A 21,809-nucleotide genomic window follows, 5' to 3' on the forward strand; every position below is an offset into this window, starting at 1 on the left:
GCTTTCAAAAGGTGGCAGTGCAATTCCCTTTGGATCAAGTTTATGCTTCTCTTTGCGATTTTATTTATTTAGATATACACATTTTTCTAGCAAGTTGGGATTTTTTCAACTCCTTGGAGACTGTTGTTAAGACCATTTTATGCGTTAGCTTGAAACTTCCATTTATACTATTACTAGTATATTCGCATTCAGTTGGTTAAATCTTCAAATATTGCAAGTTGTATGAATTGGAAAATCAAAATTCTTGGGCATTTAAAACTGTTTCCAAAATTGTTAATTTTATTACTCCCTCCGTCCCACAAGAATATACACTTTTTTCTTTTTAGTCCGTCTCATGAGAATATACACTTTCCAATTTTGAAAAATCTTTTTTTCTCTAATGAGGTGGCATTCCCCACTAACAGTACTTTAATTATTTTTTTTCTCACCATCTCTCTTACTTTACCAAATTTGCATTAAAATTCATGTTGAACTCAAAATGCGTATTCTTTGGGGACGCAGGAAGTATAAATTAAGCGAACTAGTATAATTTTAGGATATTTCTGTGACTGTCGTTAATAGTTATAAAGCCATCTTGTACATAAGGGTTAATTGCATATAAATGTATGAATTATGTATTAACTGTGGTTTTTATTGCATTCATTTTTAGGTCAAGCTGTAAAAAAGAAAAATTATTATTCCTTTTGAATATTTGAGTCCATTTTCTTTGGTCAATAACTCGATTCTTTGGAGCTTGATGGAAAATCTGAAGGCACAATTTGGGAGGCTCTGTGCAGTAGTTTTCTAACTGGAAGTGGTATTAAGAATCCAAAATTCAACATTAACAGAAAAATATAATAATAATATACTGATAATTACTTTTAAGTCCATTTTATGATTATTGACAATGATCAATATCTAACTCGATGGATACCGCCGTAAAAATCACTCTCTCCGTTCCACAGTAGCAGAGTCATTTCATTTTGAGCAATCGTTTTGAAAAAAAATTTATAAATAGTTAAAGTTGAGAAAAAGTAAAGTAAGAAAGAGAATAGTATAGATAAGACTCTACCCTACATTATTCTCTATTTTACTTTACTCACTCTTCACTTTAACTATTTATTATCAATTTTTGAAAACAAGTGCAGAAAATGAAAGGACTCTACTACTGTGGAACAAAGGGAGTACTACACTCACAGCTTTTTAAACATTGCTTCAAAATTCGGATTGCTCACCAAACTTAAAAATTGAGTCAGCTAGCAAATGAGTAAAATTTGGACCCATGCAAAAGTTTACAAAATTAATATTTATGTACTTCTTTAACCAAGAAATAGAGTTAAAATCGTTATTTGGGTACGATGTGTATTTTGTATCTGAAAATCCTCTTAGTTTCCAATTATCCCTCAAAATGATGTTGATAGCAACACAGAAAGACCAAAAAAAAGGTTGCAAAAGCATCTCCATATTATTTTGATACATATTACTATATTATTCTGATACATATGTCCATGCTTGGTAGTCAATGCTACCAAGCATGTAGGAAGCTTCGTCGTGTCTCGTGCATATGGATCAGTTGTTGACAATTTTGGATTGTCGGCAATGTTGAATATTTAGCACTAAATGCATATGGAAAGACGCAACAAAATTGCAATAATCATTCTCAACCTGTCAATTCACCAATGCGTAGGTACTCGCTGAATATAAATAATTCTATGAATCGTGAGTTTTTAGATTGGGTAGGGACTAAGGGTTAACAAAACACTGATATCGAACTGGATTTATTGGTGCGTATGTATCCAATCCATATAAGTATATTTTGCATTTAATACCTAATAGGCCAATACCCGCGGGATCGGCTAATAGAATTTTGGGTATGTGGAGTATAGACAACTTGGACGGATATCTTAAACTGGGACGGAGGGAGTAATACCTAATTACTGTGGTGTTTTTTTATTAGATTTAGGATTGTGGGATTGTGTATTTAGAAATTAATTACTACTAGAGATTTAGCCGTGTAGATATTTTTATTGCGATCGACAGTGTCTCGACTGGTAAGCAAGTGAACAGTGAACAACTGGTAAGCAATCGATAGAGATTTAGAAATAATGAAAGGAACCAAAATGCTTATAATTGTGGTCAAACCATTTTCAACTTTATCATTATGAAGTCTTGATTAAATCACGTAAAGACAAACTTTACATTATAAAATCGTTATGCTTATCTTCAAAGCAATGATTATTACGCCATAGAAACTAGGAACGCACTTCACTATAAACACTTTCAGCTGAAAGCAAAATGACTACTCCATTCCTTTTTTTATCATTTTATCATTAAAATATTTACATAGTGGTATCATATTTCATGAAGTACTAGTATTAAATAAACATAAACTTAATACTATCATAAATTAATTTCCAATTTTTAAAAGTAAATATTCATTCTATACACGAAAAAATTAAATAAGATAAATGAATGGACTAATTTTTACTCCATGATTTGACAAAATAGAGAATAACGTCTCTTTTTTTTTTTTATCTCTGTTTATCACTTTTTTCAAAAGGCAATGTGATTGGCACTTTGGCAGAGACAAACACCTATTTCAGTGTCCCCTCGAAATGCTTTCACACAAATTTTACCTTAAAGCTTACACTTTGGGTCCCAACAAGTAATTTCATTAGAATCAAACAACTCTACTCCTAAAAGGACATCACAAAGTTAAAAATAAAATACCCCCTCCTTTCCCCCTCGATATTTTGCTTCTAATTTTCTTTTGCAATATTCTTACCATTACCCTGAAAAGGATTAAAAAAAAGAAGAGAATAAATAAAGATATTTGTGTAAAGAGATAAGTTGGACGCTCAATTTACAATTATTGGTAGCATTGAATTTTTAACTATAGAATTGTCATCAAAACTAAATAAATTATACTATAAAAAATGTTTGATTTAGTAATTAGACAGATTTACTATCGTGATTGTTTTTTCAATTGAATAATTTTGATCTGCTATTTAATCTCATAATTATACCATGTAGCATGATTTTTGTCATATAAATATTAACCTTTAACGAAATTAATCTCGAAAAAATTAGGTCAAATTTAAATTGAGTGATCTCGGGCAGCTCAAATTGAATTCATACACATAACTTAGGGTGTCTCCAACGGCGCCCTTCCCGTTCGCCCGTCGGGGACGGGCGACCTGACGGGCGCCATAGTGGGCGGGAAGGGCGCCCACGCCCGTCCCGAGTGCCCCTGCGATGGCCTCGCCCCTCCCGTCGACGGGCGAGTGGAACGGGCGCCACTGTGGCGAAGGTCGCCCGTCCCACTCGAACGTCCGACATTTTTTTTATTTTTTTTTTAAACTCTATAAAATGCCCATATTCGACTTCAGAAGGATATCATCGAAGAGGTTTGGACGCGGAGGGTGGACACTGATGTGGTTGTTTTTTTTTATCTACTATGTAATTTTTTTTTTCGAATGATGTATGTTTTTTTTATTGAAATATTCGTATTTCCCGTTCGTATTTGTGTCGAATTTTAATTCCGTAAATTTTAATTTAATTGTGAATTAATTTAATTATGGGAAGGACTAAGGGGAGGAGCGCCGCCGGAGACGCTCTTATAACTATGAAAATAGAAATTTTTGTTTGTGAAATCTACGAGCATTTAATGCTACTCTCAATGTTTTTATGTTTATAAATAATTTTTCATCAGTTTTAATTTTTATGGTTTGGTATAATTTAAGTGTAACAAAATATTGACGCACTAACATTTTGCTTCATTTTGAGAAAATCAAACATGTACACTTAATGCACCGCTTATGTTTCAAAGTGTATATAAATGATAAAATCAAATATAAAGGCGAGTCGTTTTCACATTAAGAATTATTTATAATGACATGAATTTTCAATTGACATAAATCGTAGCTTTCCTTTTCCGATTATGATCACTAACACTAAAAAACAAATGTTACAATTGAAAAAGTACAAGTGAAACAGCTAGATGTACAACAATAAGTGCCAGCAATGCTTGCAGTGTGGCACTAGGACTCGAGTCCCCCGTTGCCAAATCCGCCAACCAAGATCCGTCCGCCAAAATCGCCTCCTGCACCGACCCGGATCCGGTTTCCGACCCGGAATCATCCGTCGTGGTACTGCTACTGGCAGCATCATCCGATTTTGATGATTTTTGGCTGCAGAAACAAAATTCAGAGCCGGATTTCCACACAAACTGCGTTTAATTTATTCAATTTGAGTTTTTACCTGGAGTGGGAGGGGCAGAAGGTGATGACGTAATCCGCGGCGGTGCAGGTGAAGGTGCTGGTGGCGTCGTCGTAGGCGTAGCTGTACGACTTAGGGCACGCGCTCTTGAACGCCTGCGAGTACGCCGACGGCTTGCACGTCGCCGGCGATCCGTACTCGCCCTTGCAGCAGTACTCCGGCGTGTTGAAAACGTCGCACGCGCTCCGGCACGCGCCGCCGCTCCCCGCCCTCAGCTCCGCCGGGCACCTCTGGTTGAGATCCTCGAGGCAGCCGGTGGACGCGCACTGCCCCGATCCGCCGGCGCCGGGCTCGACGAGCATCGGGAGGTTGTAGCCGTCGACGAGGCTGACATCGTAGAAGTCCATGGAGCCGGAGCCGAGGGTGAATTCGGCGAGCGTGGCGGCGGTGGCGCCGGCGCCGTTGCACTCCAATTGGCCGGAGCCGCAGTCGCCGGTTTGGCAGGAGCCGTGGGCGGTTTCATCGAAATTGCAGCCGGTCCGGCCCCAGAAGCGGCCGGACCAGCCGGTTGGTGCCTGGAAGGCGCGCGAACCGGATTTCTGGAGCTCGAAGCCTGTGGTTTCGAGCTGCGGAGCTCCTAGAATTGCTGGCCAAATTGTTTGTGAGCATTTGTTTACAAATGTGAATGTTGCACCTGCAGCATCACACCATCATCCAATTCTGATCTAATTATGCAACTAAAAATAAAATTAAATGATTATACACTATGTTGCTTACCCTTGGCTTGGGAGAGGTGGAGGAGGAGAGTGATGAAGAGGATATTTAAGGAAGAAGCCATTTAATTTTGTAGGATGAGAGCAATAAAATGAATGGCTAATAATAGCTAGGTGAAGGGTGGTGGTGGAGCTGCTCCTCCCCTAAAATTGGGTGGATGAATTGAAGGAGGGAGGGTGGCGATGGCGAAGCTAGTGATGAGTGGAGAGGAGTGAGTGGGACAGGAATCTTAAGCAATCTATCTTGTGTTCGTATATATATATAATCCCACACGCGCACATTCACTCTGCTTTTTCTTTACCAAAAATATACTCTACTGCTGCAAAATTCAATAGTAGCTGTATGCTATGCTTATGCATGTTAATAAAAGTATATTAGTAGGGTGGGACAAATTTTGGTGTTTTTTCTTCCAAAAGGTTAAAAATGGTTTTAAAACTTCACAATTTAATCCTAAATACAATAGATTTTTGCAAATTATTCGCTCCAAACCATATCATATAATTATGCATTGTTAATTTTCATTATTTATCTGTATGGAGTTGTGCATGTTTTGATGTACTGTGATGAGTTTCATTGTTTATCGTTTTTCTTTATAATTACAAACACACGGAGTTTGACCGTGGTATATTTAGTGTTTTTCTTCATTTTGTACTTTGTATATAATCCTTGTATGTTTGGGAATTAGGATCATGTGCATGTGTGTGGGTCATTTGAGTGTGAGGAGGTGGTTGGGTGGCTAAGTCACGACCTCATTCCCTGCCCAAAAATCACATGGAAAAAATGCCGAAAGGGACGCCATTTTGACACGATGATTCCCAGAGAGTCATGTCTCGTGAATCTACAATGTTGAGCCTTCCTTGCAAAATACTGAACATGTAATTGAGTTTCAATTAGTTGTGAGCCGAGATTTTTCAAATTTGATACAAATATCATAGCTAAATAAAAATTACACCACTCTCAAGTTCCTTGAGTCATATTGTGTTTCATTTCGGGTTGTCCCACGTTACTATGAGTCATTTAACTTTGTGGGAAAAAATGACACATTTTCTCTTACTTTATTCTATTTCATGTTGTAGTTGTACTATCTTTTCTCGCGCCTACTTTATTCTCCCTCCTAGTATTTGATTATCTCTAGTGAACTATTCCCGTCCCATAAAAATCGATAAATTTGGAATGTCATGGATTTTAATGCATAATTGGTAAAGTAGAAAAAAAGATAAAAAGAAAAAATTATTGAAGTATGTTAGTGAAGAATGAAGTCTATCTCATTAGAGAGAAACACGTTACTAAAAATAAAAATGTTTAGGAGAACGGAAAAAAAAGAATCTATATTTTTATAGGACAGAGATATTAAATACTACAGTAATATTTTCTTAAATTTCGTATTCAAGGAAAATAACTCAAATAACACGTGAAAGGTAAAATCATAAAATAATAAATTAACAACATTCTGACGGTACATTAGGATCTCAAGCAAGGAATTAACATAGTCTTATCTCAATTCTGTGTTTTTTTACAATAACATGTATTCTTACTTGAGAGGATAAGTTCCTAGCAATCTTGGACTTTTTTGTCATCCTACTTTTCTTTTGCGTCGTCCACAAGACCACAACATGAGTACTACAAATTCTAGATGGTTTACAATATACACATTTAACATTCTCAATTATATGAATGTTTTGATTGCTGTCCCTTCTTTTACCAAAGTTTTTCATGCATCACCCACTACAGAAAAAACATTCCTTTCTGAAAAGCTCTCAACTATCTTAATTTAGAAAATGTCTTTAAAAAAGATGCAGACTTGTTTTATATGGGCAAAATTCTGATGATAAGGGTATTATTCTGCAACTAATAATGCTCCTAAAAGGACAAAAGGGGAAAGGGAAGACTTGCATTCTTGCAATGTAATTCAAATATATATTTTCTTTTTATTTTTCTCTTTTAGGCTAGTGTATGCTTTACATGTTCAGTAGAAAATATTATCTTCAAAGTGCTGCAACAAAATAAGAAAAAAATTAGTGAGTAAAATTAATATTACACCCAATGGAATATAGTCATTCCTCGACAGGATATAATTTTCACCTAACACCTTTCTAATGTTTGGTCTTGCTTTAATTCCTTCTATTCTACTTACTAGTACTTATTTTACATTTCTTCTTTTCTCATCTATTCATAAAGAAAAAGCAACATAAGATTGTAAATGAGTAAAGATACTTTGTGAGTGATTTGAACCTTGATTTATTAAAAGTATGTTCAAGCCTCAAGCTCATTTAGAGTGTTATAACATAAATCCTTTAATTTAAACTTGATATTATATGTATCTTTAATTAATAAGTAATTAATAGTAATACTTAATCCACAGTCATACATACCTGTGTTTGTACATGCATAAGCAAATAAAGAATTATGTAAGATAATATTTTCGTAATGTAAAATAGTTCATTATAAGGTATGTTGAGCATATAAGTTTCATATTTTGTCAAATAATACGCAAATATAATAAACATGAATACATTTCTAGATTCATAAGAAATACTATTATGAATTTTCCACCGACATGAAAACTGTATATAGTTTATTTTTCAACTCAATTTCTGTAGGACAAGCCAATTTCAATGAGAGAAGCCCAATGAATTTTAGGACTGAAACAGGTATAGATTCTGAACGAATTTTATGGCTGATAATCAAGTAAACTCAAATTTAGAGTATGCAAGTAAATCGCCCATAGAAGAATATATTCAAGTGCAATTTATGTATTAAATTAAAAATGTACTACATCTTATGTATTTTTGGTCGAAATTAAATTGGAGCCAACCTCCTTCTATAAATTCCAACAGTCGGCATCTAGCAACCATATTCATTATACAGTAGTATCAAGAAATTGTATTTTCAGTAATATTAATTACTCATAAAGTTGGGAGTTGAATTAATTGCTTCTTAATTAAGAGCACCTAAATCATTTAATGTTTGGGACTTTAGCTTACGAAAAATTTAATATCAGCAATAGTTCAATTCTGTTAACCTTCAATTTTCATTGTAAGTTGAGTATACAAATTTCAATTAGATTAATTTTATTGAGATGACCAATTTTGTCATCAGCATTATATTACGGAAACACACACGGAGGATTATTTAATATACATGCATACTTTTCTAAATTATCTTCTCAAGTTGCAAAAGTTCCTAATTCTCTCCGCCAAATTTCTTCACCAATCAACTGATCCCTTAGAGCATCCGCAATGGTCGGCTAGCGACCGGCTAGCCGATTCATCGCGCTAGCCGAACCATTGCAATCGGCGAGGGCGATTTCGGCGAGTGGATCGGCGTGGGCTGGCCGATCGCTCGTCGCTGGCCGAAGCGCTGGCCGATCGGCTAGCCGCCATTGTGGAGGCCCGATCGGCCAGCGCTGATTTTTGATTTTTTTTTTTTAAATCATATATAAACGCGATTTTTGTTTCATTTTCATTTGCACCACTTGTTTTAACGAGTTTTCTCTCTCTCTAACTTTCTGTACAAGAGCATCATCGAGCGATGGATCACAACAACGAGTCCAGTCCAGCGACGAGTGGATCTCAGACTCCCACGGTACCTGTGGGATCTGGATGGGGGCAGATGGGCCCGGGGTTTAACATCCCTTGGAATCAGATGATGGGGATGATGGCTGGTGCGCCGGGGGGGGGGGGCGATGGGGGGGAACCAGGGGGGTATGCCGGGGGTATGCCGTGGGGGATGCCGGGCGGCGGGCAGTAAGCGCCCGGGTGGGGGGGTATGCCCCAGCTGCAGCAGCAGATGATGGGGATGATGTGGCAGGGGGGGATGCCGCATGGTATGCATCCCGGGATGCCGGGGGGGTGCAGGGGTCACCGGGAGGGGACGCGGTATATCTGCCCTCGCTTGATTTTTTGACGGCTTCGTCTCACACGTCGACCCCGGTGGAGACGCAGTTCTCTGGCGATGACCTTCTGTCATTGCATGATATGGGGATCGATCTCGGGGACGATGATACTCCCGTTCCAGCGACGCCGGCCGCGCCGAAGAAGAAGACGAGGGGGAGGGGGAAGGGCAAGGCGGTCGGCGAGTCATCGCAGCCCGCTGCTACTGGCCGGAGGAAGTGGACGGAGGATGAGTACGCCGGGGTGGCCAAGGGGTGGTTGGAGGTGTGCGACGATCCGCTGGTTGCGAACAACCAGCGGGTCGTCAACATGTGGGCGATGATCAGAGATGCCTATAGGAGGCACTTCCCGCACGGGAAGGACTTCAGCAACGAGGAGGTCCGGAAGGGGTGGGAGCGCACCAGGGCCGCGGTGGGCCGTTTTGCGAATTTGTACGCCAACGCCCTCCGTTAGCTCAGAAGTGGGCAGACTGAGGACGACGCCCGGAGGATAGCCGCGAGTCAGTTCCCCTTGGAGGGGAAGTATAAGGAGTTCACCTTCTGGGAGTGCTTCTTGTTGTTGAAGGACTCCGAGAAGTTCCGGGCGGGGTGCGACGCTGGGAGGCCGAAGAAGCAGCGGCTGAACTATAGCGGCGACTACAGCGGCAGCAGCGGCGGATCCCACGACCTCCCCCCGGATGCTGAGGAGTTTCCATCCCCTCCTTCATTTACTGGTCGCCCCCGCCCGGTTGGACAGAAGCGGGCGCAGCGGGCTGCGAGGGGCGGATTCCCCCTATCGCCCCGCGAGGTCCAGTCCTCCGCCCTCCCAGCCGCCCCACTCGAGTATACTCTCCATTCGCGTAACCAAACGCGGGCTCAGATGTTACAGGTCTTCCGAGAGTGGAAGAACGCCACTGACCCCACGGAGAAGAGGTTTCTTTACGAGATGCTCGAGAGCATGCGTGCTGATTTAGAGATCGCGAGGTCACGGCTGGGGGGTTCCGACGTGGGCTCAGATACCACGGGTTGCGGCAGCGGCGGCGGCGGCGACGGCGACGACGAGGACGACGACGATGAGGAGTAGAGAGTGGCGGGGCTCGTGTGTTGAAGCCCTTTTTTTTAAAAAAAAAATCATGTACTTTTTTATTTAAATCTTTGTAATTTTTTTTAATGGAATGGATTATTTTTCCCATATATGTGTCGTAAATTTAATTCCGTATTTTAATCGTAATTTTAATTCCGTAAATGTAGTATATTTTGAATTATTTTTATTGCGGCTGGCCTATGGCTGGCCTAAATCTGATGTGGCAGGTGGTTTTTTTAGTGTTGCTGACGTGGCAGGAGAGAGAATGGCTGGCCTATGGCTGGCCTAAGCACCATTGCGGATGCTCTTACTATATCAAACATTAATTAGTTTTGCATTTGCGGCACTGACAACTCTCACCGTATCCGTACAACTTTCTGACGTGTATAATAGTAAAATTAGAGCATGACTTTTATTAGTGATTTTGATATCTAATCAGTGACGGATCCAGAAATTTTGGTACGGGGTACGATAAATAATTATATGGACTTAGAGATTGAGAATTGATCTTCTATCTTCTTCTTAATAATATGTCATAATTTTGCAATAAGAAACTTTATTATATACAATAAACGGATTACTTTTTAGTGTTACTACTTGAATAACTTCCACTATCTAAAATAAAATTTCTTACTTTATATAGTACTATTATTGTTAATTTATTTAAGCTTTTGCAGGGAATGTTATTTTTAATGCCTAATCATCATTTGACTTATTTGAGAAAATTTTGAATTATTTTCATAAAAGAATATGCATAAAAAACACAAAAGACATAAATATTAAATGATTTAGAAAAGAATTAAAATCCTTTACAGAAATTATATAAATTAAAGGTATTAAAAAAGTAGGTCTTTTACAAATTAAATGCATTAGAAATTAAAAAATATAGACAGTTAAATATTTAAGAGGATTAAGCTTTATGAGAAAAGAATTATATATAATGCATTATATATTTTAAATTCATCAGTAGTAGTAAAAGCTAAAATACATTTGAATTAAAGAGAGCATGAAAAAAGAAAAGAAGTATGAAAAAGGAGAAACGCCATCAGAGAGGCTCGAACCCGCGCCTGGAAATGGAGAAGGGAACATTCTAGCGCTCGGCCACTAAGCCTCGTCTAAGTCCCTGAATCGGTCGAGTGCTTAGAGAATAGCTTAGCAAGTCAACATACTGATGCCTGACAAAGCAATTGCTCCGGTGAACCCCTATTATGTTCCTGTGTATATCTTAGTTTATATTTCACTTTAAGATATTCCGACGACTGTGCGGTAGTTGTTGTTGTAGTTATTAAAATAACATTTTGCAGTTTCCTTGAGCTCTATGACCAAACACTTTCTATCAACGTATAGTTCTGGTCCTTTGGGATATGGTTTATAAAGATCTAGTACTTATCAAATGAGAAGACAGCTTATTGATAACTGAATGAAATGTGCATAGTTACACCTCTTCATTACTCTTTGATTTAAACGATTTTTGGTTAGGAATTGTGTTGCATTTGTCAAAGATATATTCTGCGGTTTATAGTATTTATATCGTACAATAATATACTCTCTTCGCCCCACCGAAAATGACCCACTTTTCTTTTTCGTCCGTCCAATTGAGATGACCCATTTCTTATTTATGAAATAATTAAAATACTCAATTAAAGAAAAACTAATGGGCCATATCTGAATAGAAAAAAAGTAATAAGTTAAGCATAAGAGAAGCTGGGCCGTAAGAATCCATTATTTTTGGAAAGTAATACTCCTATCTAGAATTCTGATAAGATAATTTTTTGAATAAAAAGAATCCCATTCGGCGCCATTCCAGTTGGTTCCCAAATCAGTTGCATTTGCATATCCCTCCCAACACCTCTCTCGTCGCCCATCTCACACTCACACCCACTCATCCTTTCCCGTTCTCCACCGGCACTCTCTCGCCTCCGTTGTGCCGTCGAATTGCTTCGATTTGGTAATTTGCTTTCAACTTTCTGTTTGTATTCATGTTTTGTGTTCGTTTTCATTTTCTGTTCTTCAGCAATGGCATTGGTATATATGCATGTTCAAAACTTAGTCTATTGGATTCCCACAGCTCTCACTGTTTTCTTCTCTACCAATTTCTCTCTAGGTTTCTACAACACTCTTATGTAGGAGTAATTTTCTCGCGTCTTCCCACAATACATAAACAATAACTACCGTTTTCCAGTATTTTACACTTCCCTACCCAAAACATTTCTAATCACATTTCTGTAAGTATAGATATACTTAGAGATAAACAATTGTATTTACGATATTAAAAGTCAAATTTTGACAAATTTCAAAGTTGCTACGGTATTTGTTTGCTCTCAAGATGATGAAATTAATGTAGGGTTTAGGGTTTAGGTGTGGTTTTGGTATGCTACGGTATTTGTTTGCTCTCAATGTTGACAAACCCCACTCGCAGAGGCAGACAGCTCCTCGTCTCACTCGCATCTCCACAATGATTTCTCTATTTTCCTCTATCCCAATCAACTCTCCACTCCTCACTACAAATAGAGTCTTCCTGCCGAGCAAATGCAAATGCTTCGCTGCCGACCAGCAGCCCCAAGCTCCGCGGAACAGGTCTCAAAGACCGCGTAAAAAACCCGTATCCGACAAAAAAGATGCTTTGGATCCTGCCGGATTCCTCTCCAAACACGGTATCACAAATAAAGCCTTCGCACAGTTCCTGCGCGAAAGGTAAGTTGAAGACTTTCTTTGGTTCAATTTTAATTATGCGCATCAACGTATGGGTTTTGATGCGTACTGCAACTTCCATTGGTGTCGGATTATGGTTTTCACAGGTATAAAGCGTTCAAGGATTTGAAGGAAGAGCTTCTCAAGCAGTATTACGATCTCCAGGAGATGGTTTCTGGGTTGGTGCCTATCTGTCTGTTGAAGCATATGTGCTGATTGGTTGTCGTTTGGAAAAGATTCATAACTTTTCTTTGTTTCACTTTTATCTTATCCTACTTTGTTGTTTTCAAGGTTTGAGTTATTGGGAATGCATCGGAATGTTCAGCATCGTGTGGATTACATGGACTGGGCTCCAGGTTTGACAACTTATTCTTACCGGATATATTGGGCTATTACGGTTTTGAATGTTTGAAAACCTGCTATCTAATTAAATACATATAGATGATATTCCAGTGCGCTGCCATTCATGCCTGGCGGATAAAACTGTATTAAATTAACTGCTGGACCTTTTGGGTTTAGGTGCTCGCTATTGTTCTCTAGTAGGGGATATCAATGGTTGGTCACCGACAACGGATTGTGCCAGGGAAGGTTACTTAGGCCATGATGATTTCGGTTACTGGTTTGTTATCCTTGAAGACAAACTTAGAGATGGAGAAGAACCAGATGATGTATTTTTTCAACAGTATAATTACATTGATGACTATGATAAAGGTGATAGTGGTGTCACAGTTGAACAAGTTTTTCAAAAAGCGAATGAAGAGTACTGGGAACCTGGAGAAGACCGCTTCATAAAATCGCGATATGAGCTTGCAGCTAAACTGTACGAGCAAATATTTGGGCCTAATGGGCCACAAACAGAAGAGGAAATGGAAGAAATACCAGATCCGATGACAAGATATAAGGCCTGGAAAGAGGAACATAAAGATGATCCACCAAGCAACTTACCACCTTGTGATGTGATTATTGAGGAGGATAACGAAAATGATGAATTTCAAATTGTAACTGATCCTGCTTGGAGAGAGAAATTTAAAAATAAGAAGCCTCCTATTCCTTACTGGTTGGAAACACGAAAAGGTCGGAAAGCGTGGTTAAAAAAGTATATACCTGGGATGCCCCATGGGAGCAAGTACAGGGTATACTTTAACACTCCAATGGGTCCTTTAGAGCGTGTTCCTGCATGGGCTACTTATGTTATTCCAGGTCACTTAATGCTATACTTATATGTTGCTTCCTGCCTTTCTAATTTTTCTTCCATTTTCTTTTATTATTTGGATATGTACATATAATATACTTTCTGAAAAATGCATAGGCTCAACTGGGGACTTCTTATGAAATTATTTGCAAGACATTAGATAATAGGGAACCTGAACATGCTATACTATACTCTTTTTTTTTTTTTTTTTTTTTTTTCTGTATAAAACTGAAATAAGTTTAAGATGATCAAGCTCCATGTCCTTGTACTCCTTTTCTATCGCCTTTTTAAATTTTAAAAAAAATAAATTGTCTACTACACTTGTTTTCTTATATCAATCTGTTTTATTTACTTGGAGTCTGATTGATGTACTATATCACATACAGAGGCAGATGGGAATCAAGCTTATGCTGTCCACTGGGAGCCTTCTCCTGAAAGTGCCTACAAATGGAAGCATAAACATCCATCAAAACCTAAATCTTTGCGAATATATGAATGCCATGTTGGAATAAGTGGAGCGGAGCCTAGAGTGTCTACTTTTAATGAGTTCACTGATAATGTAGTGCTCTATTGTTTCCAACATTTCTCCTTTGTTTCATTGAATTGTACTTTATCTTTAACTCCTGATTACCTAGTAGTACTAATCAATTTTCAATACAGGTCCTAGTTCATGTAAAGGAAGCTGGTTACAATGCAATCCAATTGATTGGAGTCCTTGAGCACAAGGATTATTTTACAGTTGGATACAGAGTAAGTGAAATGCAAAAAAAGAAGAATTGCAGCATACGAACATTTTGTAATTCAAAATGCAGCCCCAGCCTATTGATGACCATTGTTGCGCTTTACCATTATAGACTTCTTTGAGTACTTACAGAAACAAAGTGAGACAAAACTGATGATCGTAGTGAATACTAAGGCATTAGTGCATTAAGACATGGTGCATAGTTCTAAATGCACTGCATCAAGCAATGTTAATAATGAACTCAACAGTTCAATTCGCACCTTCTATTTATGATGATTATTTGATGTTAGACTGTTATTGACAATGATGTGATTTCTTTAATTAACAAATAAGTACAAATGATCGTTCCTTCTCAACTTGACACTCCTAGTTTGGTGGGCACTGTTTTTGGATGAGAGTTGACGTTAGGTACATACTTATTTCCTTGCAAATTTCATCCGTGGAATGTTTGTTTGGGGACAGAGAATAGGAAGTCAATATTCTACACAATGGTGATTTAGGAATGAATTTCTGATGTAGAACTAGGGAATTATGTTTGGATTATAAGCATACTCAATTTGGGAAAAGCAATACTGGATATCCACGCTGCTCGAATTGCTTTTTTCACTTCTCGGATTTGACATTTAAAGTAACAGGAATTTAGTTTTATATATTTGTAAGTATATGGAGAAGAGTGGTAGGATGTTAGGGTGAATTGGTCTATTGAAAGAAAGTCTCTGGAAAAGTAGTAGCAAGGCAGGTAAACATTAATCTTTTTACGTTGTAGAAATTATATAACGTTTACATTAATCCTTTTAGTTGGCGTCTATGAACCATATATCTACGCATGTGACTACCTACAATTCAATTATTTGGTCTGCTTCGTATCACAGTATGATCGGTGTAATATATTATTTACGTTTTTTAATTCTCCTATCCTTCTCTTTTTTCTGATATTATTCTTCCTTTCTCTTTTGCAGGTGACAAATTTTTTTGCTGTTAGCAGCCGCTATGGTACCCCTGAAGACTTCAAGCGGTTGGTGGATGAAGCTCATGGTTATATCAAATTTCTTCCAATCAATATCAATTTTTACCATTGCTTTTATTCTGCTATCAATAGAATAATTTGATATCTTAGTATAATGTTCTTTAATTGATTATATAACTTATACTTTAGAACATTGAAACTAGATTCAGATCTTTGTTCGTTTCCTCATGTAGATAGATATTGTACTATACTAAATTCACGCTAGAATTGAATAGCTTTAGATTATTTTGACAAATTGCTGGAAATTTGTATTTCATGTTTCATTTTTTTCCTCTTAGGAACAACCAGTAGGACCTCCAATATTGCTGCGGCTTTTAATATACTTTTGTTTTATTTTATCAGTGTTATGCTTGAGTAGGATTAAACTTCAATCACTAGGAACAACCAGTAGGACCTCCAATATTGCTGCGGCTTTAAATATACTTTTGTTGTATTTTATAAGTGTTATGCTTGAGTATCAATCACTAGCTTGTACTTTTTTCAACATTTTAACTGCTTTAACGTTAGAAGCATACATTCACAAGGTTTATCCGAATCCTTTTAAGCATTCTCAGAACAACTTTTGACAGCTGCAATGTATGGATTTGTTTCACCGTGTTTTGGATTGTTACATGGTTATTGGTTGATGTGTAGGACTTGGCGTGATCGTCCTTTTAGATATTGTTCATTCTTATGCCGCAGCTGACGAAATGGTGGGGTTATCATTTTATGATGGATCGAATGATTGTTACTTCCATTCTGGTAATAATTTTTTGACACTAATTATTTTGATTTACTTGTAGCATTAATATCAAGCAGTGAGCTATATAAGTTGTAGGTAATACTGTAATAGCCACAACAAGATTGGAAATAAACAGATTAATCCTCTGAGAGATGATATTTATACTAAATAGAGTCCCTCTAGCTTTAAATGTTTCTTGGTTGAGATCACTTTTGTTGTCTTCATGCTAATGTTCTTCCTACCTTTCTGCATGGATATTACTTGGTGAAATTCCTAGATTTATTGCTTGCATGCTCCGGAGTCCCAAGCAGGAACAGAGTTAAAGATACTCATCGATTGATTTATTTTTTTATCTTTCTGACAAGGAAAAATTATGTAGCAAGGGATTATGGTGTAAGTAGTGAATTGGTAATCATGATCAAATTGCTTCTCATGCAATTGTTCCGATGGTTCATTTCAGAGTCATTGGCAATATTGCATCTGCAGTTATGGGTTCTGATTCTGTCCCAAAGGTTTTTAGACAAATGAAACAAGAGTTGTGATATGGAACACTTTTTCTCTTCCAGATTCTTACCCATCTTTTACTTTAATTTTTATATTTTTTCTTCTAAATTCTAGGTAAAAGAGGCCAGCACAAATTTTGGGGCACACGGATGTTCAAATATGGTGATCAAGATGTATTGCATTTCCTTCTTTCAAATTTAAATTGGTAATTAAATACAGCATTTTACCGTTTTGAAGCTTCCTATGTTTTTCATGTTCTCTATCTTTCCAAATCTTTTTACAACCTGCCTTACGTTTGACACTAAGGCCCTTCTTGGTATGATGTAATGAGATGTGATTCCTACTTCCATTCTATTCATTTGTTTGGTATGATGGAATGAAAGAGAGAATTTAATGAAATGCAAAGGAAATCCAAAGAAATTGTCATTCCATTCCTACCTTTATTTCATTTAAACCTTCATTCCATTCAACCCTCATTCAATTCCATCATACCAAACAAGGCCTAAGTCTTGTAGGGTCACTTTTAATTTGCCTGACTATTTCTCCTGTTGTTTTTTCCCTCCAACTTTTGGTTTTAACAGGATCTATGACCTTTTCCAGGTGGATGGTGGAGTACCAGATTGATGGCTTCTATTTCCATTCTCTTTCGTCAATGATGTATACACACAATGGATTTGCTACTTTTACTGGTGATGTAGAGGAGTAAGGCTTCTAAGAACTTAACTTTGCGGCAGTTAAATGTCCTTTAATATAGTTGTCACCACTCACCACTCAGCAGTGATGGTATACGGCATTATATTTTATTCCTCAATCTTAGTATAATTTTTCATGCCAAGTTGTGAACCCCCACCTTATCAAGCTTTGCTTGACAGTTGACTTTCCATTCTTACTTGAACACTGTGCTAATGTAATGACAGTGTACGTACGCATGTTTTGTCCTGCTAATTTAAAGTACTACTGAGCTAATTTTATATGTTAGCTGACCACCTAGGTCTGGTTGATATTTGCTGGTTATCAACCTGATGACTTGATACTTTTCTAGTTCTTGCATTCCTTCCATCTGGCAGTACCTAACCTTTATCTGTTTCAGGTATTGTAATCAATATGTGGATAATGATGCTTTGCTGTATCTAATATTAGTTAATGAGATACTCCACTTCCTCCACCCAAATGTACTGACAATTGCTGAAGATGTAAGAAATTGTTATACATTCTCTATCATTAAACTCTTGATTATTGTTTTTTTTTTCTCTTGTTCTTTTGTCTTTCTAATGTTGAATATTAGTGTTATCGTGTCAGCTTCATGCCAACTCATTAACGATATGCTACGATAAACATGAACACGCCACTATAAGGATATGACTGGCACGAACATAAACATAAAATATATTGTTTTGACACAACACAACACCATATAATAAAATTACTGATGCTCATATGCATGTGTATGCTGCAATGTTCTTTTAATAGAAGGTACGGCTTCTTGATCTAATCCCCTTTAGTGGCTTGTTGTTTTTAGGCCACACTTTATCCGGGACTTTGTGAACCAACTTCTCAAGGTGGTTTGGGATTTGATTATTTTGTTAATCTCTCTGCATCAGAATTGTGGTTGTCATTCCTTGAGAATGTTCCTGATCATGAGTGGAGTATGAGTAAGGTTATTTCTACAACCTTAAGTTTACTTACTCTAGACAGTAGACACAGTTTATGTTGTAAGTTAGTTCACTGAAACTATTACCTCATGTTTTTCCTCTAGCTTGTGAGCACATTGGTGGGAGACAAGTGCAGCGTTGATAAGATGCTTTTGTATGCTGAAAACCACAACCAGGTGATCAGTATTTACATTTGTGTACCAAATATGGCCGCTCTCTCCCCCCCCCCCCCCACATGCAACTCTTTACTAGAGTCTCCCCAGAAAGTTGTAACGTGGTTTATTTTTCTTGCTTGCCAGTCAATTTCAGGGGGTCGCTCTTTTGCAGAAATACTTTTTGGTTCCGCTAACACAGAAGTGGCCTTGCTTAGGGGTTGTTCATTGCATAAGGTAAGGCAGTTTCTTCATGCTGCCACTAACTATATCATATCTATACTATATCATATCTATACTCTTTCTGATGAATGTTGACCCACCTAGGCTCCTACCTCTATCTAAGTCTAATTTCACCTATTTCTTATTCCTTTGTCTTGTATTGATATATGCAATAATTATTTAAATATTATTTCAAATATCCATTGTTAACAACTTAACTAGTTGTAAAAAAGATTTTATATGCTTCGATATATAAGCACATTCACAACACCTTTTGTGGTGTTTAAACTTTAACCTCTACTCTTTTGAGTTAAGAAATGCCCTATTGAAGTGGTGGCGTTTTTCAGAAAAACACCTATGAAGAATAGTTGTTAGCTTTTATGGGCGAGTTCATTGAAAAGTACTTGCAAATAGGATGGTTTCCTTATAGTTAGTTGTTGGTCTCTAGTTAATTTCAGACTATGTTACTCTGAAGCTGTTTTTCCATATGTAGTATTAATATAGTATGAGTTACCTGAATTACAGATGATCAGATTAATTACATTTACTATTGGTGGTTCAGCATACCTCAATTTCATGGGCAATGAGTTTGGGCATCCAAAGGTGAATTGCATTAATTTGGCACATATAAAGATTCATTTTTAAGTGATTGACGATTTTTTTATGTTTCAGAGGGTTGAGTTCCCAATGTCAAGCAACAGTTTTTCCTATTCACTTGCTAATCGCTGTTGGGAGCTTTTGGAGGATGAACTTCACAAAAAATTATTTGCCTTTGATAAAGTAAGTTGGAATTTATATATAGTCTAGATTTGATCCAATATTGTTTATTTTCTTAATATAGCTTCACATTGTCACGCATAGTTTTATGTTTATCCAATCAGATTGGTATTGACTAGATATAAGCAGTACACATCACATGAATTTCAGATTTCTTGGTGTTCAAAATTTGTACTTCAGGATATGATGAAACTGGACATAAAAGAGAGAGTACTTCTAAGAGGTTCAAGGGGCCTTCCGAATATTCACCACGTCGATGACACAACGATGGTATCCGCCGTTTACCATACATATAATATATAATTGTTTGTAAATGCATGTGGGACTGAATAGCATCATTGAACCAGGTGATATCTTATTCACGCGGCCCATTTGTCTTTGTCTTCAACTTTCATCCCACAAATTCATATGAAAGGTACAGTATAGGCGTTGAGGAAGCTGGAGAGTATCAAGTAAGTGATGCTTTGATATTATTATTAAATTATCCTCAACCCGAAGTCCTGAATTTTCATTTGAACTGATGCTACTTCTGTAATTCGTGATTAACTTGCAGATCATATTGAATTCTGATGACGAGATTTATGGTGGTCAAGGATTAATTGATCGAGACCAATATGCTCAAAGAACCATTAACAGAAAGTGAGTGATGCTGTTCTATGACTTTCTTCTCTCTGGTGTATGCAGGTCATTGATCGTGACAGTATCTGCTGAGTAGTGTTTTACTTGGTTCTGAAATATTGCCACCTCGAATCAGGTTGAAAGATCAACGAACCGACAGTTCGTACACGCTTCTATATACGGAGTATCTTATATGCACCCATATTCTGATAAATAATCAATTAATAGATAGAGATCGAAAGCAACATGAAAAGACTAAAATTCCTTCTGAACATGTTTGTATAGGTAGTGCAGTCTCTTCCTCTTATCTCATATTTGCATAAACATGTTGTGAATCGTCTTCCTCAACTGCATATCTTTACCATCACCATCTTAGAACATTGACTGATCTTTTATTTTCTTTTCCTAGCAAATCTCTTCCTTTCAGCACAGCTGCTTATAGTTCGATTTTCTGAACATAATTTTGACTAGCATCTATAATGAAAAAATATCTAAATCTTGCATAACAGAGTACATTCTAATCAATTTAAGTATGAACTACATCTTAAATTATGTATTGTGGAACCTTGTGTGATGCTATCTATTACTACTATATCCTACAGCTCACAACGTTAACATATTGCTTGGATTTGCAGAACTGATGGAGCCAGGTATTGCTTGGATGTGCCGCTTCCAAGTAGAACATCTCAGGTTAGTCATGCGAAATATTTAGCATTCACAACTTCTACCCTTTGTCTAGACAATAGAAATACTATCTACAAAGAGAAACACAAAGACTTCAAGATATGGGAGCTGTGATGTAGAACCATTTCATTTGATGCAGGTGTATAAGCTAACTCGGATTCTCAGAGTTTAACTCCAATCTGGTGAAACTCATCTTATTGCCATAGAATGGTGAGACTTCGTGCAGCAGCTGCATCGGTGAATCTTCTTCCTCAGATATTCTACTGATTTATTTTGTGCTATATTCTTAAGTCAAGCTGCTGACTAGCCTCTTGTGTTCGTATTGTGATAGTGAACTCAGGCCTAGTTCTTACACAAAGGAGCTCCTGTACGGATGTCTCGAAACCGAACAAGTTTAGGTTAGTATTGAATTATCCTGAACCTGAAGTCCTGAATTTTTATTTGAACTGATGCCACTTCTGTAATTCGTGATTAACTTGCAGATCATATTGAATTCTGATGAAGAGATTTATGATGGTCAAGGACCAGTCGATCGAGACCAATATGGCTGATAATTAAGCAAACTCAAATTTAGAGCATCGCCCATGGAAGAATATAATATGCAAGTACAATTTATGTAGTACTATTAAATTTAAAATGTACTACTACATTTTATGTATTTTTTTTGGAAATTAACTTGGGCTAACCGACCTCTATAAATTAAAAAATAGTAGCCTTCATTAGTATTTAGTCAGCCCATTTCAAATCCAACTACTGGGCTTCGAGATCTCATCTCTATATGAAATTCTACCCAAACTGATGTTATTTTATGCTACAAAAATGGTTAAGCTAATTTCAATTCTATTATTACATTTCGAAGCTTAAACTTTCCGTCGGAATTTTAATTTCCATTAAATCGAGC

General features: G+C 37.3%; 2 protein-coding genes across 4 annotated transcripts; one reads left to right on the forward strand and one right to left on the reverse strand.

Moving 5' to 3' along the window:
- Positions 1-3,833: 3,833 nt before the first annotated feature.
- On the reverse strand, positions 3,834-5,210 carry LOC125216561 (thaumatin-like protein 1). The gene is made up of 3 exons (XM_048118306.2): positions 4,975-5,210; positions 4,240-4,891; positions 3,834-4,169 (listed from the first exon to the last, which is right to left on the reverse strand). The coding sequence occupies exons 1-3, from the start codon at positions 5,033-5,035 to the stop codon at positions 3,947-3,949; spliced, it is 936 nt and encodes a 311-aa protein (XP_047974263.1). The 5' UTR covers positions 5,036-5,210; the 3' UTR covers positions 3,834-3,946.
- Positions 5,211-11,680: 6,470 nt separating this feature from the next.
- Positions 11,681-21,717, forward strand: EMB2729 (Alpha amylase family protein). Of its 3 annotated transcripts, none has more exons than XM_048117214.2 (24): positions 11,681-11,874; positions 12,346-12,620; positions 12,725-12,796; positions 12,909-12,973; positions 13,137-13,817; positions 14,196-14,368; positions 14,470-14,559; positions 15,511-15,586; positions 16,212-16,319; positions 16,918-17,008; positions 17,404-17,505; positions 17,894-17,996; positions 18,323-18,460; positions 18,560-18,631; positions 18,755-18,844; positions 19,355-19,432; positions 19,502-19,609; positions 19,787-19,876; positions 19,954-20,058; positions 20,160-20,245; positions 20,860-20,914; positions 21,048-21,118; positions 21,240-21,306; positions 21,391-21,717. In XM_048117214.2, the coding sequence occupies exons 2-22, from the start codon at positions 12,382-12,384 to the stop codon at positions 21,078-21,080; spliced, it is 2,655 nt and encodes an 884-aa protein (XP_047973171.1). In that variant the 5' UTR covers positions 11,681-11,874; positions 12,346-12,381; the 3' UTR covers positions 21,081-21,118; positions 21,240-21,306; positions 21,391-21,717. The 3 variants fall into 3 exon arrangements, with proteins under 3 accessions (XP_047973171.1, XP_088925130.1, XP_047973170.1); XM_089069004.1 differs by having other exon boundaries at positions 12,352-12,620; positions 21,048-21,145; XM_048117213.2 differs by having other exon boundaries at positions 11,682-11,874; positions 21,048-21,145.
- The last annotated feature ends 92 nt before the right edge of the window (positions 21,718-21,809 follow it).

Source organism: Salvia hispanica, chromosome 3 (genome assembly GCF_029641045.1).
Source record: "Salvia hispanica isolate PSC_SH4W2 chromosome 3, Shi_PSC_v1, whole genome shotgun sequence".
NCBI lineage: Eukaryota > Viridiplantae > Streptophyta > Magnoliopsida > Lamiales > Lamiaceae > Salvia > Salvia hispanica.